Here is a 14,491-nt window from a genome sequence, read left to right as displayed (position 1 = left end):
AATTCAATTTTATTTGTATAGCGCCAATTCATAACAGAAGTTATCTCAGGACACTTTTCAAATAGAGCAGGTCTAGACCGAACTCCTTATAACATTTACAGAGACCCAACAGTACCACCATGAGCCATTGATAAATGCTAACGTCTTTCAAAGCCTCTCTATCTAACTCTATCCACTGATGAAGACAGTAAGATGAGCTTGAACGTTCTGGAAACAGCTAGTAGCACCTGAGTTTATGTTTTCCTTTTCTGCTACTGTAATGTATACCACAAAGTAATGTCCTACTGTAAAGTCAGCTATAATTAAGATGTATGTCATGTTCAGTGTAAACTCTGTAAGTGGGCGGCACTAAGCCCAAATGCAACAGGTGCCCTTGAAAAATAGTATTAGGGGAACTTGTTTTTCCTTAAAATTCCCCACAAAGCAAAAGGTAGTTTGTTTGTCTGTGCCATTAGCGACCAGCTAAGGGCTAGTGTAACCTACTGTTTTCAGCGTGTAAGTTGCAATCTCGGAGGATGTTGTTGTTGTTTACCATAGCAAAGAGGATTTTGAGAACGGAAACTCACAGATGCTAGAAGGGGAGGAGAATGCTGTGTGAAATGCATGGCCAATGGCAAGTTTATACCCACAGGCTGCATCCGGTGTGTCAGACAATACAATAATTACCCGGAGGCCACCTGTAAAAACATTATTCCATTCATTAGAACTGTCAGTTTTGCACAGTTTAACATGAAAATTGAGATACATTAGCTGTCAGCTAACAGTTCCATAAACGGTGACATGATTAGTTAGCCCATTTGCCCATTTAGTTTAAAGTTTAAGTCTGTCGTGACCTAGCAAATATAACAATTGTATCTATTTGGTTTTTAAGTTTGAGTCTTTCTTTAAATCCAATGTAAATCCTTTAAAATCATGATTTGCCAAAGGATTTTGTTTTGCAAATAGTGCTCGCCATGACTAGTAAAATGGCTGTTTTGTTAAAATATGTGGGGTTTCCCTTTGAATAAAGTAAGTATCTGTTGTTGATCATGACTGTGCAAACGTGATCATATGAACACATAATTATATTCACTCATCTTTTCTTCTTCTTCAAATAACCTAATAACTTTCATTAGTTTAAATGTATTACTTTGTTTTGACAAAAAAAAAAAAAACTAGCTACTTTCTAGCTTTTTCCGGAGCTTTCAACTGCATCTCCTCAGCAGATCGATTTTGTTGATATCTGTGACAACAGAGCAAACTCTATCCACTGATGAAGACATTGAGATGCGCTTGAACATTCTGGAAACAGCTAAGTAGCCCCTGAGTTTATTTTTTCCTTTTCTGCTACTGTAATGTATACCACAAAGTAATGTCCTACTGTAAAGTCAGCTATAATTAAGATGGATGTCATGCTCAGTGTAAACTCTGTAAGCTACACCAATACTTAGACAGCATGTCATGCTGTTTGGCTTTATTTGTGATTGTTTAATAGTGTAATCGATAGTCTTGTCCCATTTATCAGAGTATAGAGCGATACCTTACTTGCTGTTTGACTGAGAATGAAACATAAGTTTAGGAAAATAGAACCATATGGCCTAAGGACCTGCCAAAAGTGGCACTCGTGATAAATGTGCTCCACATCAGACACACAGCACTCTCGACTTTGAAAAGCAGAGCAGATGCTTTGAAATCGAAAGAAATCTTAACCCTTAACAACCTCATCATACTCTATGGGAGCTATAAGAGGCCCTGCTCGCTAATTTCTCCCAGATGCTTTGACCAACAGTAGCAGTCTGCATCATTGTGTAATCTGTGGGAACAATTCAGCATCAGGCCTCATTATCTTCGTTTGTTGAACATGTGTTAGATTATGGATTTAGTCTGGAATACAGAGAGAATCTTGTGCAAAAAGGACAAGATGAATCAACTTGGCATTATAAGAGCTGTTTCAGTGAGCTCGATTCAGAGTTTGATGTTCCAACACTTCTGTTCCCAGTTGATGAATAAAACAGAGAGAAAATCTCTCATCCGTCAGATCAAACTGGAGATGACTTCTGACATTTTCTTTGCAACCAAACAACTCCTGTCTTTCCAAGGGCCAATGTGGCAGACAGATGAATGTGAGGCAATGCTATGGAGGATCAGTGATTGAGGGACACATGTGCAACCCAGGCTCAGAAATCTTGTTTGACCCCAACAGCAGGCCATCGAGGACCTGCAGAGCGAAGAGGAGAAGGTGAACCTGCTGACCAAAGAGAAAACCAAGTTACAGATGCAAGCTGAAGATGTAAGTTCATATTCTGTATATTTACTATGTTGTTCATACCATATAAATATGTATTTTTCTATTTTTACCTTTAATGTAGTATCTAAGCCAGTTTAGTCAGTATATTTCATATTTTTGGGAGTATCATTTAATTTGACACTTTCACATTAGGAATTCCATATGCTTAAGTTGTATTATGCCACTAAACTCAGCTCAACCTCATTTAACTCAATTTAAAGCTGCACTTATCAATATTTCAATGGATCATGTGCCTCCCAGTGTTCCAGCCACAGAGAATTGACACCTAAAGCTAGAGTTGCTCTCAGCTCTGCGTTCTAGCGTCTTTCAGCTCATTGTTTTGATTTTACAGCCTGTACCTTTACTGTTTTGGTACAATCAGACTGCTCTTATACACCTTGTTTCCAGCCACAGCACACAGCATTTTTTAGCAAAAAAGGTTCTGATAAGTTAGCGACAAGCCGGTGAACATAATGGGAGATTGAGCATTTAAACTGGATGTAGCATTTTGATCAAAATAAATGCTCAGGTTGCTCCATGTCTGCTTGTTGTGCAAATAGGCAGCTGTCTGCCAATGTGAATCTATAAGGTGATTTTCTTCAGCTTGCTGTGCTGCTCCCAACTGGCAATGTTGCAAAAAAAAAAGGCAGGGTGATTTTGTTGATAACTTTGAAAGTTGTCTTTGACATGCTAAAATGTATCGTAACAGGTCTTGTGGGCGTTCGTGGCTCGGAAGGTAGAGTGGGTCATCCACTAATCAGAAGGCTGGTGGTACGGTAGCATACATTTGGTTTATTTTTTTTATTGAAAACAGCTGCCTGTTGTTTATTTACTGTAGCAAAAACTGCACAGTTGATCCGAAGTGCTCAACTGCAAAGAGACAAGGAAAAAACTGACAATAAAAAAGTTCTTATAGTGTATTGTTTACTCTATGAATTCTACAATAAATAAGAAATTGCTTAAAGTTATCATATCAGATATCATATCATATAGACTGACTGGACCAATATAGTTCTTTAACCTTTGCATCCAACAGAAGCACACATGCTGCATACATTAAACACTGTAGTAATATTAAGGTCATGAACTGACTATTTGACAGTAATATGAGCAATGGAAACTTAAGGTTATTTGACTTAATTGTAACCCTGTTAGCCAATAGGCCTTGGCAAATGTGGGGAAATACTGAATACATGTAATTTTATATATAAAAATCGTCAAATGTAATAAATGGTCAATATAAAAGATATTGATTACTGGCACAAAATGGCAGTTGTAGTTAATAAACTATTGGCTTCAAAAACACTGCTGAACTCTTCAACTAGACCTTTTACAGTTGGATTACATTGTGATCAATGTATTTTATGTTTTGTCCCTGCTGCTTTGTTGTTTGTGCTCAGCTCGAATACCGACTGGAGCAGGAGCGCCGTCAACGTAGTGAGCTTGAGAAGAGCAGGAGGAAACTGGAGGGTGATAGCAGATCCACACAAGACAGTCTGGGAGAGATGGAGAAGAACAGAAGCGGGCTGGAAGACCTCATCAAAAGGTCAAAGACATGCACAATAGTCTCATATATTTTGTGTGTTGTTATCACCTCACACATCCAGCCAAACTATTTCGGCCTACCCAGCAAAAAAATTTCCTGAAGCCGAAATTAAACTCTGGTTTTGGTCAATGTTAAATCTATTTTTAGCTGGCAACATGGCTCTAGGGATGGAAATGTTTGTCTATTGGTTTTTCCACCACTTTAATGCAGACTGAAATGTCTTCAAGGTCAGGTGTGTAGGATTTAGTGGCATCTAGGTGGTGTAGTTGCAGACTGCAACTCCCTCACTTCAGCCTCACATTGTGTGTCACAAGTATGTATCTGGAACCAGTGTTCGGTTTGTCTGTTCTGGGCTACTGTATAAACATGGCGGTTCAATGTGGTGGACTCCATGGGCGGCAACTTGCAGCATTTACTTTTGGCTCATTTGAAGGTAACAAAAGACAATGATTCTTATTTTTCACTAATGAAAACATACCTATGAATATAAATTCTATTTCTGCCAATAATCCTCCCTAAATGTTACACCAGTCTGACCATTTAAAGCTCCTACAAGGAACTTTCATTTTGTGTTGATTCTGGCAGCCACTGTGAACAAAAGCCATATTGTTTCTAGCACCTTGTTTCATTGATTTCAAGGGGAATCCAATCTTCTGGCAGGTATTAAGAATAACTACATAGAAACAGCCAATCTTCTCACTGATGGTCTTGTTTGTTTATGTAGTTTAGACAGAGGCATCAATATTAAATTCTGTTGTGCCCAGAGCTGCTAGCACAACTGTGGAGTCTTGTTTTCTCCCTTTTATCTTTGATATTCTTTCCTATTAAATGATAACAGACAGGTTTTGTAAACTTGAGCATGCTGTGTACATTTTACTGAGCCACATTACAGGATTTCTTTCTTTTCTGTTTTTGAAGTGCAGATCATCATTATTCTGCGGAATTCTCTATGACTTGTCATCAGTCATAAAGTAGTAAAAAAAAAAGATGAGTAAATCATACCTTCCAGTCAGTGATCATAAGGGAAAAACACATACATAAACATAAACATTGACATTTTCAGAAAGTATGCATTTATGTCAACTATGGTATAGGCTTTATAGTTACCTCATAAACATTTATATCAGCCAAGAAGAACTCTATACTGGAACTCATGGATGTGACAGCAGGTCATACCCACAGCCATCTATCAATGTTCCCTGAAATGAGAGCTGCTGTGATCAAATCCATCAACCCCAGGAAAGAGAGAGAAACTGATGGACTTAATATGTAATATACCTGCTCCACAGTCCAGTTTCTCCTCTCCACTTTGAGGTGGGATTCACTAACATCCCAACATGTAGCTATCTGCCCTCAGTAATGTGAGAGCAGATGGAATCTTTCACTGTAGTTTACCTTGCAGCAACAATTGACTGAAGACAAGAAGCAACAGTCAGAAAACATGCACACATAGATAGTGTATGCACCGATCACTGAACACTAATATCTCTGTTATGAAGTCAAAACTTGTTCTCTTTGGCGTCAATAATTGCCTGACCCTCTTTCACTGCGAACATTAATAAAGTGAGTGACTCACCTGGTTGCTAAGGTGCTGTGTTTTCCAAACAGAAAGAATATAAAATCTGTCAATCACTTTGACTCTAAACTCAATGAAGCTTTACTGAAAAAGAACAAATGCATGCACGACATTATCCTGCATGTCTTGCTTTAGCACATAAATGTGATTTTTTTGTGTGAAAAAGTGAGAACATAAGATTATCATTGTGACACCACCACTTCTCACGCACTATTTGCTAAACATTGACAAGCATTGTGGTAACAGACCTGTCATGTCTTCAAGACCAGGTTAGATGAAAAATGGCATTTTAACCCTTTAAGATTACATCCTCAGTTATACTGTACCCCTATTTAACAATTTATGCCAAAACTCAATTTCTTTGTATTTTTATATCAAAATCCGATGATCATCTGTAAAACAAAATGTGATGCAAGCTTACGTAAGCATGAACTAACCGATTACAACCAATAATAGCATGACATTCACTGTTGGATGCTGCATTCAGTCCCGTTCTTGCCGTGCTGTTCACTGGGAGCTCCCAGTCCCGGCAGAGTAAGCTACTGGGTCCACTACAGCTGCCGCACTGGGGAACTTAACACACAGAGCTACTGGCTACCACATCAAGTCCCTCCCTAGCTGCCTGTTTATGAAATATGTAAATGTGCGGATGCAAACATCACTCTGATTCCTGTATCACCTGGACTTTTAAATATTTATGTGATAGACTCTGACTTTCTGAATGGTGAAAAAGTCATCACTTTAACACAAAGACTGAGCCAGAAATGTATTCTATGTCTGCAAAGCTTTTCATTCTCCTGCCATTGTCCAGATGTGTGCCACAGGAAAGACTGTGTAATATACATCCATCTAGATTGTATCGTATGTAAAATCGGATTAAATCTAATATTGAACTATAAATCAAATTGCAATTTCTCCCTTGTGTCAAATATAAGTCAAGCTTAAGTACTTTTTTTCAAATCTAGCATATATTGGGCCAGTTGAACTGACTGATAGCATTCCAATTTGAACTTTTCTGGCATTTAAATGAATGCAGTGTTTAATATGTTTATTCTCTCTGAAGGAAGGACCTGGAGATCAGCAGCACTAGTTCCAAGCTAGAAGCAGAAGAGGCCGTCAACATTGGACTGCAGAGGAAGAACAAGGAGCTGCAGGTCAGACCCTTTTGTCTGTGTACACGTACAGTACAGTACAGGACAGTGGTACAGTTAAGGTTAGGGTAAAGTCTCCAGGCAAACAATATAAGTCAGTTTGTGGAAGCTTAAAGTGGTACAGTACTATCATTCAGTCAAGACTTTACTTAGGTTGCTCACCAAGTCACTGGTGTGAGGCACATGAGGCAGTCATCTTCTGTGTTATTTTTGGGGCTTAAGTAAGTGCAGTTCACCCACACAGACACTGTAAACTTTGTGTTGAATAATGTATTTGTTTATGAATGCTGAGTATACCAGTATCACCTCCACATAAATCTTTGACCCGTAGACTAGTTTACACCTGCACCAAACATTTGAACTGAACAGCCAACAATGTGTTAGTCCATCACTCATATTTTCTTTTTCTTTCCCCGTGTGTGCAACCTAAAGCCAATTGATTCCTACTAAGGTGTCAATTTTCAAAAAGAGGTCAAACATGCATAATTTCAGTTTTTAAAATTGCTCTGACATTTTTCTAAATCTGCTGGTTACTGTAGTCTTCAACAAACATTACTCAAACTGGAGGAATTAGTGCATTTGTTAGGGACTATTTTCAGCAGCAGATTATTACACGTTTGGTGTGCGAAGAAACATGTCAGCCAGTTCAACAGTGTGGCTCACTGATGTGTTTTTAAGTTTTTGGACAACAATGGTGCTCTATGGCACAGACGAAGAAGCTTTGGATGCACACGTAATCCTTGTTGGACTCATTGTTAGTTGAGGCTGTTTGTAGATCAGTGCACACAGTCCTTCCCTCTTTGGTTGATAGTCATCTTCCAGGCATCACGACTGGTATGTGGCTTCCATCTGCAGCCTCTAATTTGAGAGATGTGGTGAACATTTTCAAAGAACTGCGCAATTACATACGTCACATCCAATACGGGTATCTTGATGAAATCTGTTGCTCAATCTGCAGCTGGGTTTCAAGATGAATCCCTGCAAATCATCAGGAGCACTTATAGTTATGTTTTGAAGATGTATCAGACACATCAGTTCCATGGAAGAAGAACACAAAAAGCCACAGAAGTAACACATACAGTCACAATGAGAGAGTTTATTTTTCTTTGAAACACCTAAAAGAAAGCAGTAACTACTCAGTCATTATAATTTAATAATATTTGTTTGGAATGGCAACCGTGGTGTTGATTGGCACATGACAGGAGATTGGTTTCTTAAAAAGACAGGCAGGGAGCTCAGCTGTAGCTTATAGAAGAGTGCTGAGATGCATTCCTGCCTTTCAACAGAGCTGCTGGGTTCTGCTCTGTGATTGGAGCAGTCACTTCACAGCTCCATGCCTGTCAGGAGATGGTTAAAACACACCGCCTACATCCCAAGTGATAACCATCTCCTCGTCCCTCTGATGGTGTGACTAGGAGCAGTTGGGGGTAGCTGCACTTTTCTGTCTGCTTTTACAGTTTTTAAGAACATCTTCAGGCGTGTGGCTCTCAGTTTCTTTTTTCTAACATAAGTTTCTACCTCAAAAGAGTTGTTGGTGTCTGCTTTATATAACTGAAACAAATGGCACAGAGGGCATGTTTAGTGTGTTTCATTAATTCCACTATGAATTTGGTGATTGAGAGGGCAGCTGCCTTTTAATGGGGCACTCCATAAATTTAGTGTTGAAAATTGAAGCAGCAGAGACCAAGACCCTGATTTTTACATCCCAGTATGGATATTTCTATATTTCCAACTCAATAGTGACCTTGATTTTACCCTCCCTGACATAATCAGGGTTATGTTTTTCAAACTTGGAAAAGCTACTCAAAAGTCATAGAAAACTATTTTCACAAATTGTTCAGCACTCCTCGTGAGGAATAAACTAAACTAAAACTGATGGTTAAATATTAATTAATGTTAACTACACATGCAATACAAAGTCCTACTGGACAAAGTTTCTTATGGCAGAGAAAAGTCAAATCAATATATACAAATTTCTGTCACAAGCCGAAAAGCTGCAACCAGTGCATTTTTAGCAATTTTGAAAAATTACTTAAATAATTAATTGATAGTGAATATAGTTTATTAACCGTATTATCGTTATTCTGTCAATTAATTGACTGATCTTTGCAGCACTTGTTTGAAGCTCTTTTCAGACATTTTGGTTTAGCCATGCTAGCAACTTGGCTCCAGCTAGTTACTTGTAATTTGGTCAGCTGGTCCACCACCTTAGTCCAGACCAATGTATCTTGACTAGTGGATGGGTTACCATGAAACTGGGTATGATGTTTCCCAGACAGTGTATCCGAACAAATCGGATGATCCCCTGACTTTGCATCTTCTGCCATCACCAGGTCAAAGTTTAAGTTTGTACCAAATACATAATGACATTTCTATCAGCCTCAGGTGTACTATGTGTCTAGTGCCAGTTAGCAATAGTTAGCATAGCACACTAAGTGGAGATGATGAACATCTGCCTGCTGTACACTAGCATGTTAATCTTGTTGCATGTCATGTTAGCATGACTGCCACTACTATTTTATTAATGCATCAGTTGTACAACAAAATAAAGTGACCATTTGCAAGTGTAAGCTGATCATATTCTTGTTGTCCATCACCTTGTTAATGCATGTCTGATTACATCAGTCGTTGACATAAAGTCCAGAGTGGAAACCTTTATATGGCAGTAGTGTTTTGCTGACTGTGGAAGAATTGATTCAAGTCATTGTGATTTCATTTAATCCTGGAGCCCTAAACTTGATTTATGCTTGGTTTCTCTCAGAAGTATTTCTCTTATTGCATCTTATTTATGTGTTCATGACAGTTGTAGAAAGACATTAAATAAAGCCAAGTTAACCTATTCTGGCTGTTACAGATCCCTGTCACTCTCCGTTTGACTTGTCACAGCAGGACAAACACAGCTGCAGCTAGTAACATTGTCGATGGCTGTGTTCCATTGAGATGTTCCACTAAATCATGCCAGGGATACCAGGAACCTGTCAGTGAATAGCCTGAATGGATTGCAGCCGTTATTAATGGTGTCAGTTACACCGGTGTTTCACAAGTAAACTGTCATGGTGTCTATTTCACTCATGGACAGTTTTATGTAGGTGGATCATCAAGAGATTATTTATGTGCTTCTGTCAAACTTGTTTAAAGACGTAAAGTCACAGCAACAAACTAATTTAATCAGTGCAATAGTCGAGCTCTCAGTCGACATTTTGTTCAACATTACAGAACAATTATGCCCTGTGGGAGCTTTTTCAGTCAAAATTTAATAATCTTTTGTGGAGATCAGCTGTAAACAAGCCAAGCATACATCAAGCTTTACTATGAACCACCTCAACTGTTGAGTGCTGACTAACCACAATGCTGGTGAGAACAGCATTGCTGCGGGTTCCCTTCCATGGTGTCCTGTTTCTACAGTAGCCCAGAACAGACAAAATCAAACATTGCTCTAGATAGGGTCTTTCAGGTTTCTTGCAAGTCTCACAGCCACCATAGTTTCTCCTACACAGTTCACAGCCTGTTCTCATTCCTAGGTGGTCAAATACAGATGCGAGGGATGTTCAGTTAGTTGCAATCTGCAACTTCTCCGCTAGATGCCACTAAATCCTTTCATATCATTATGTTATCTTGTTGTGCCCTCTTTTTCTGTAATTTAATGGCACCTGACCTGTTTATCTCGACAAACTAACTCTAATTTGCACAATGGTTGTGTGTGTGCTACATTTGGAGTTAGTCAGCTAACTGTTTGCCCAACCACCCTTAGCTGCTGTTTTTACATCTGTCAGGCTCTGCGGCACACATGCTGTTTACAATAACAATTTAATACTTCACATTTTTTTAAACAATAGGTCCTTGATTTGATGTTAATTCTGTCATCCAACAGTAACTCTGTGTATTGATTAAAATATTTCCAGCTGACTTTTGTTTGCAGCTGTACTGCAGCTAACTTAGCATATAAAAGACAGAGAACAGCAATATTTTTGAATTGCAAGGTAGAAGTACATGAGTAAGGGCTATGAGGATGTACCATTGTGTAACAAAAGTATCTCAAGCTAATTTCACCAAATCAAGTACAGAACAGGACAGTGCAGCTAACTTTAACTCTGGAATAGTAGCACATGGGACTAGTGTTACACTTTTTTCGCAGTGGATGTAGTTTTTTTTATTTAACCTGATAAAATAATGTAGTAAGCTAATTATATGCTAACTATTTGCATTGGAAGTAGCAACACTAGGTTACTGTGGGTGGTAAGCTAGTTAGCGTTAGCAGCTCACTTTAGAGTAAGAGCACTATTCCTTAGATACTTTTTGGTTTTGGAAAGATAAAAAAAGGAAAAAAAAAAACTGAGTATTACTCTCATTAGAAATGCCTCAACATGGGGAGAAAGCCAAAGACTGACGGAGCTATCAGTGACTGTGACTGCCATATTGACTAAAACCACTGTGGCCTTAACAGTGGAACAGAAGAGTGCCACCTAACTGAACCTCAAATCACAACAGAACTAAGGAAAAAGTCATTGCAGTAGTGGCCACACAGATTATAAGCAAGTCATTTTTGGTGTGTGCAGTGGAAAACCCCAGCAATGACCGCCCACCACCAAACATGTTGCCATTTAAAACACCATCTTCAGGATTACACTTTTGAAAGTCCTTGTAGCACATAATGATGGTATAATTACCATTAGGACAGCATTATTTGTTTGGATTAAATTGGTTTTAGTGCACTATTTACTCTAGTGTTTAGTCTGCCTCTGTACGTAGCCCTTGAAAGACTAAAGTTTATACTGAGGCTTTTCTGTGAATCTCACTGTGTCATCTAGATAGAATCAAGCGAGTCTGAGAACTTTTATCTGTGTCACTGGTGCATGTTGCAGATAATGTGTTTTGTCTGTGTCTGTCCCTTCGATGGAGCGAATTGGATGAAAAGCTGCTGAGAGAGGAAGAGAGAGTGAGCGAGAGACATTGGGGGACAGTGATTTAAAAGCTCAGGTGGTGCTTCTTCGCTCTGCCGGTGCCTCTGGGAGCCTGATGTTTCATCCAGAGGTTTGTAAGAGCAAAAATAAAGAGCGTCTTTGTCTCTGATTTGCGGAGTGTAAGGCAATCCGTGGGTCTTTGAGGGTGGGCATGTTTTCACATTTACTGTAGCTTTGGCATTCTCCCTATCTCACAATGAGGCCATTATATGTGTGTGTCTGTGTGACGGCAGGACTTTTCTGCTCCTCCTACTGATAAAGATGCAGGTGGACGCCCAGCTGACTGCATGGCCCATCTCTTCTGTCGCCCACTCCTGTCTGGTTTTGACGTAAAGGTCACATGAATATGTCCACAAACTTGAGAGGAATCAAAGAGAGAGCTTTGTCTATCTTCGGTGATGAAGCCGCCTCTCCCTTTCTAATGCGCTGTGATTTAAAGCAGTTGGCCTCAAGGGGGTGTAATAGGGGTCACAGCCCCATGCTCTTAGTGGTTTTATGACATGGTCGTAAAGCAGTTCTACTCAGCCTCAGCGCTGTAAAGGGTCATCACAATCAGAGCATATAACCCTGTGGCTTGTTTGGTTTATACCAGATGTTTCACTGGAGGTGTTGCATCAGATTGTGCTGATGTGATGATAGTCTAACATTCAGGTGATGCTTTTCATATTTTCTCACGTACCTTTAGATTTACAGTTTTTGGTTTTGAGATATTTGTTGCTAAGACTTCTGCTTGCCCACCAAACACAAGTTGTAGCTACACTGACACTGACTTATATTGCAGCACACAGCAGCTACAGAACAGTTCTTTACAGTTTTTGTACACTAGATAAAATGTTATTGTTAGTGAACAGTGCTTTTTAGACTGTTTATCCTGCACCATCCTACAAATGTGAATCTACTATTGTTTAGGCCCAAATTTCATTAGTTAAAGGACAATTTCAAAGTTTTTAGTTTTGGTAATGGTGTCAGGTCTGTGAGTCAGGACCAACCACTGTGACGTCACCCATTTGTGTCATCATCTCGCTTTTTTGGAGTCAGTAGTAATCAGGACAATGATTAGGACAAGAGCGTGGTGGTGGCATACTGAGTACGATTGTGCTTGGTTTTGACTTTGCCTGCCTGGTCACAAACTTTCTGGTATTGCAGATACAGTACACTATAACATGTTTCTTAAAGGATTTGTGGGTCAGTGTCAGCGCTACCTAGTTTGACAGTTTTGTGTTTAGTTTAGTTTGATTTGAGTTTCGTGCGTTGGGCTGGACCGACTTTTCAGTCTTGTCAGAACTACTTGTCAATCACAAGATAGCCACATCCTTAAGCAAGCTCTATCTAATCTAAATGGGACCAAATTTACTAAATGAACATGATGCTATGTGGAATTAGACTTGAAACTAGAGACTGAGACCATTAACTCATTAGGAAACTAATAAGTCAAAGTCAAGTCAAAAGTAGGCTCATTTTGCCATTACAGTCAATACAAATGCACTTTCTTTTGCAGCCAGTGGAGTCGCCCATTAGAAAAACATGAAGGGTTAAGTTGCTTCTGCAGTGGCTTCACTTTACTGATCCACAAGCTCGGTCCACTAATTATATAATGTCAATGATCGGGACATGGTGAGCCTAGCTTAGTCTGAAGACTGGAAGCAGGGGAGACTGCTAGCCTGGCTCTGTCTAAAGTGAAAAATAACCACTATTAACACCTATAAGCTCACTAATTAAAACTATACACAAACACAAACAACAATTTTCAGTTTTTGGGGAGCTAAGTGCTAGAAGATAAACTGCTGTTCATCAAGAAGTAACATCCTCTAAAACCCCCAAAATACAGACATAACACACTAATTAGCTAAAATTTTTCAGCGTTCTTATTTTAATGCTGCAGCTGTAGCAGCTTGTGTTTTATCCATACTGTATGCACGTAAGCATATTTTTACACTTCACGTCTATTTTCTTCCATTTTACCTATGTAATTGGAGTCATTGTGTGTTGGGCTCTGAACACTGGTAAAATGCTGGTGATCCACACTCATTACTGTACCTGAACGCATCCGGTGTAGACACAGACGAAGCTGCTTTGCGTTACTTATGCTTCTTCCCTGTGCTGACACGGTATAACCTGAAGTAAATTGACAGATTTCCCAAAACCCTGAACTCCACCCAGTCCACACAGTTTTGGAGCCTGACTATCAGCAGTTCCTCAGTCACTAAGCAGCAGAGAGGAACCTTGTTTAAGGACAAATAATACTGGTCTGGAACTGGAGTTATTCTTTAGTGAGTCAATCACAAAAAAAGATGTTCTACCGCCCCCGAATAACTAAATTTCCTCCTTTTTCTTTATTTGTCTTTTGTCTTTTGTGTTATTAAACTCAACTGTGTATAATGCACTACAGTGACCTGGGAGGAAACTTTGGGGATTTGGGGACAGCATTGGGATCTGCAACAAAGCAGGGATTATATTGTAATCATGTATTTCCTGCAGTTGGTCTGGAACAGCCTGATTTTTGAAAACTCAATTTCAACAGAAACACCATAGAATACTGATAATGACTTTGTATATATTTGACAAAACTTGGATTCCCATAATAGTCTCTGCTTCAAAAAGGGCCCACATGTGTATCTCATCCAGATGTCTTTATCTCTCTTGTACAATGTACACCTGAGCTGAGCAGCCATTGTCACGTCCTATCTAATACCACTGATTTGACCTGCGTCATCACCTGCAGTACGAGGCTTTGACCAGGTCAACAGCACCTGTCATCGCCCGGCCAATCAAACAAGCATGACTTCAACTGATGGAAACTGCGCACTACCATCTGAAGGCATTTAAGAGAACAAAGCAGATTCCAGTCGCAGGGACCTGAATTATGTGAGCATGTGTGGACAGTATGGTGGACCGACATCAGCAGGGGGTCTGAAATGCTCCATGTCTAGTGCAGAGGCAGGACTTGCAAATGCTTGGCTTTGTTTCCCCCCCTCCCGACTGACATGGTGA

General features: G+C 39.5%; 1 protein-coding gene across 2 annotated transcripts in view; it reads left to right on the top strand.

The window, feature by feature from the left end:
- LOC118331654 (putative uncharacterized protein MYH16) overlaps positions 1–14,491 on the top strand; it is a 65,064-nt gene that overhangs the window by 17,794 nt on the left and 32,779 nt on the right. For both annotated transcript variants that reach the window (XM_035666730.1, XM_035666723.1), the window contains exons 4-6: positions 2,183–2,269; positions 3,667–3,812; positions 6,452–6,542. In XM_035666730.1, the coding sequence (XP_035522623.1) occupies positions 2,183–2,269; positions 3,667–3,812; positions 6,452–6,542 (324 nt within the window). The remainder of the gene's footprint in view (positions 1–2,182; positions 2,270–3,666; positions 3,813–6,451; positions 6,543–14,491) is intronic.

This window comes from Morone saxatilis, unplaced genomic scaffold (genome assembly GCF_004916995.1).
Source record: "Morone saxatilis isolate NCDOM2014 unplaced genomic scaffold, NCSU_SB_2.0 Contig1, whole genome shotgun sequence".
Lineage (NCBI taxonomy): Eukaryota > Metazoa > Chordata > Actinopteri > Moronidae > Morone > Morone saxatilis.
The sequence above is the reverse complement of the archived record's forward strand: the minus strand, read 5'-3'. Positions and strand labels throughout refer to the sequence as shown.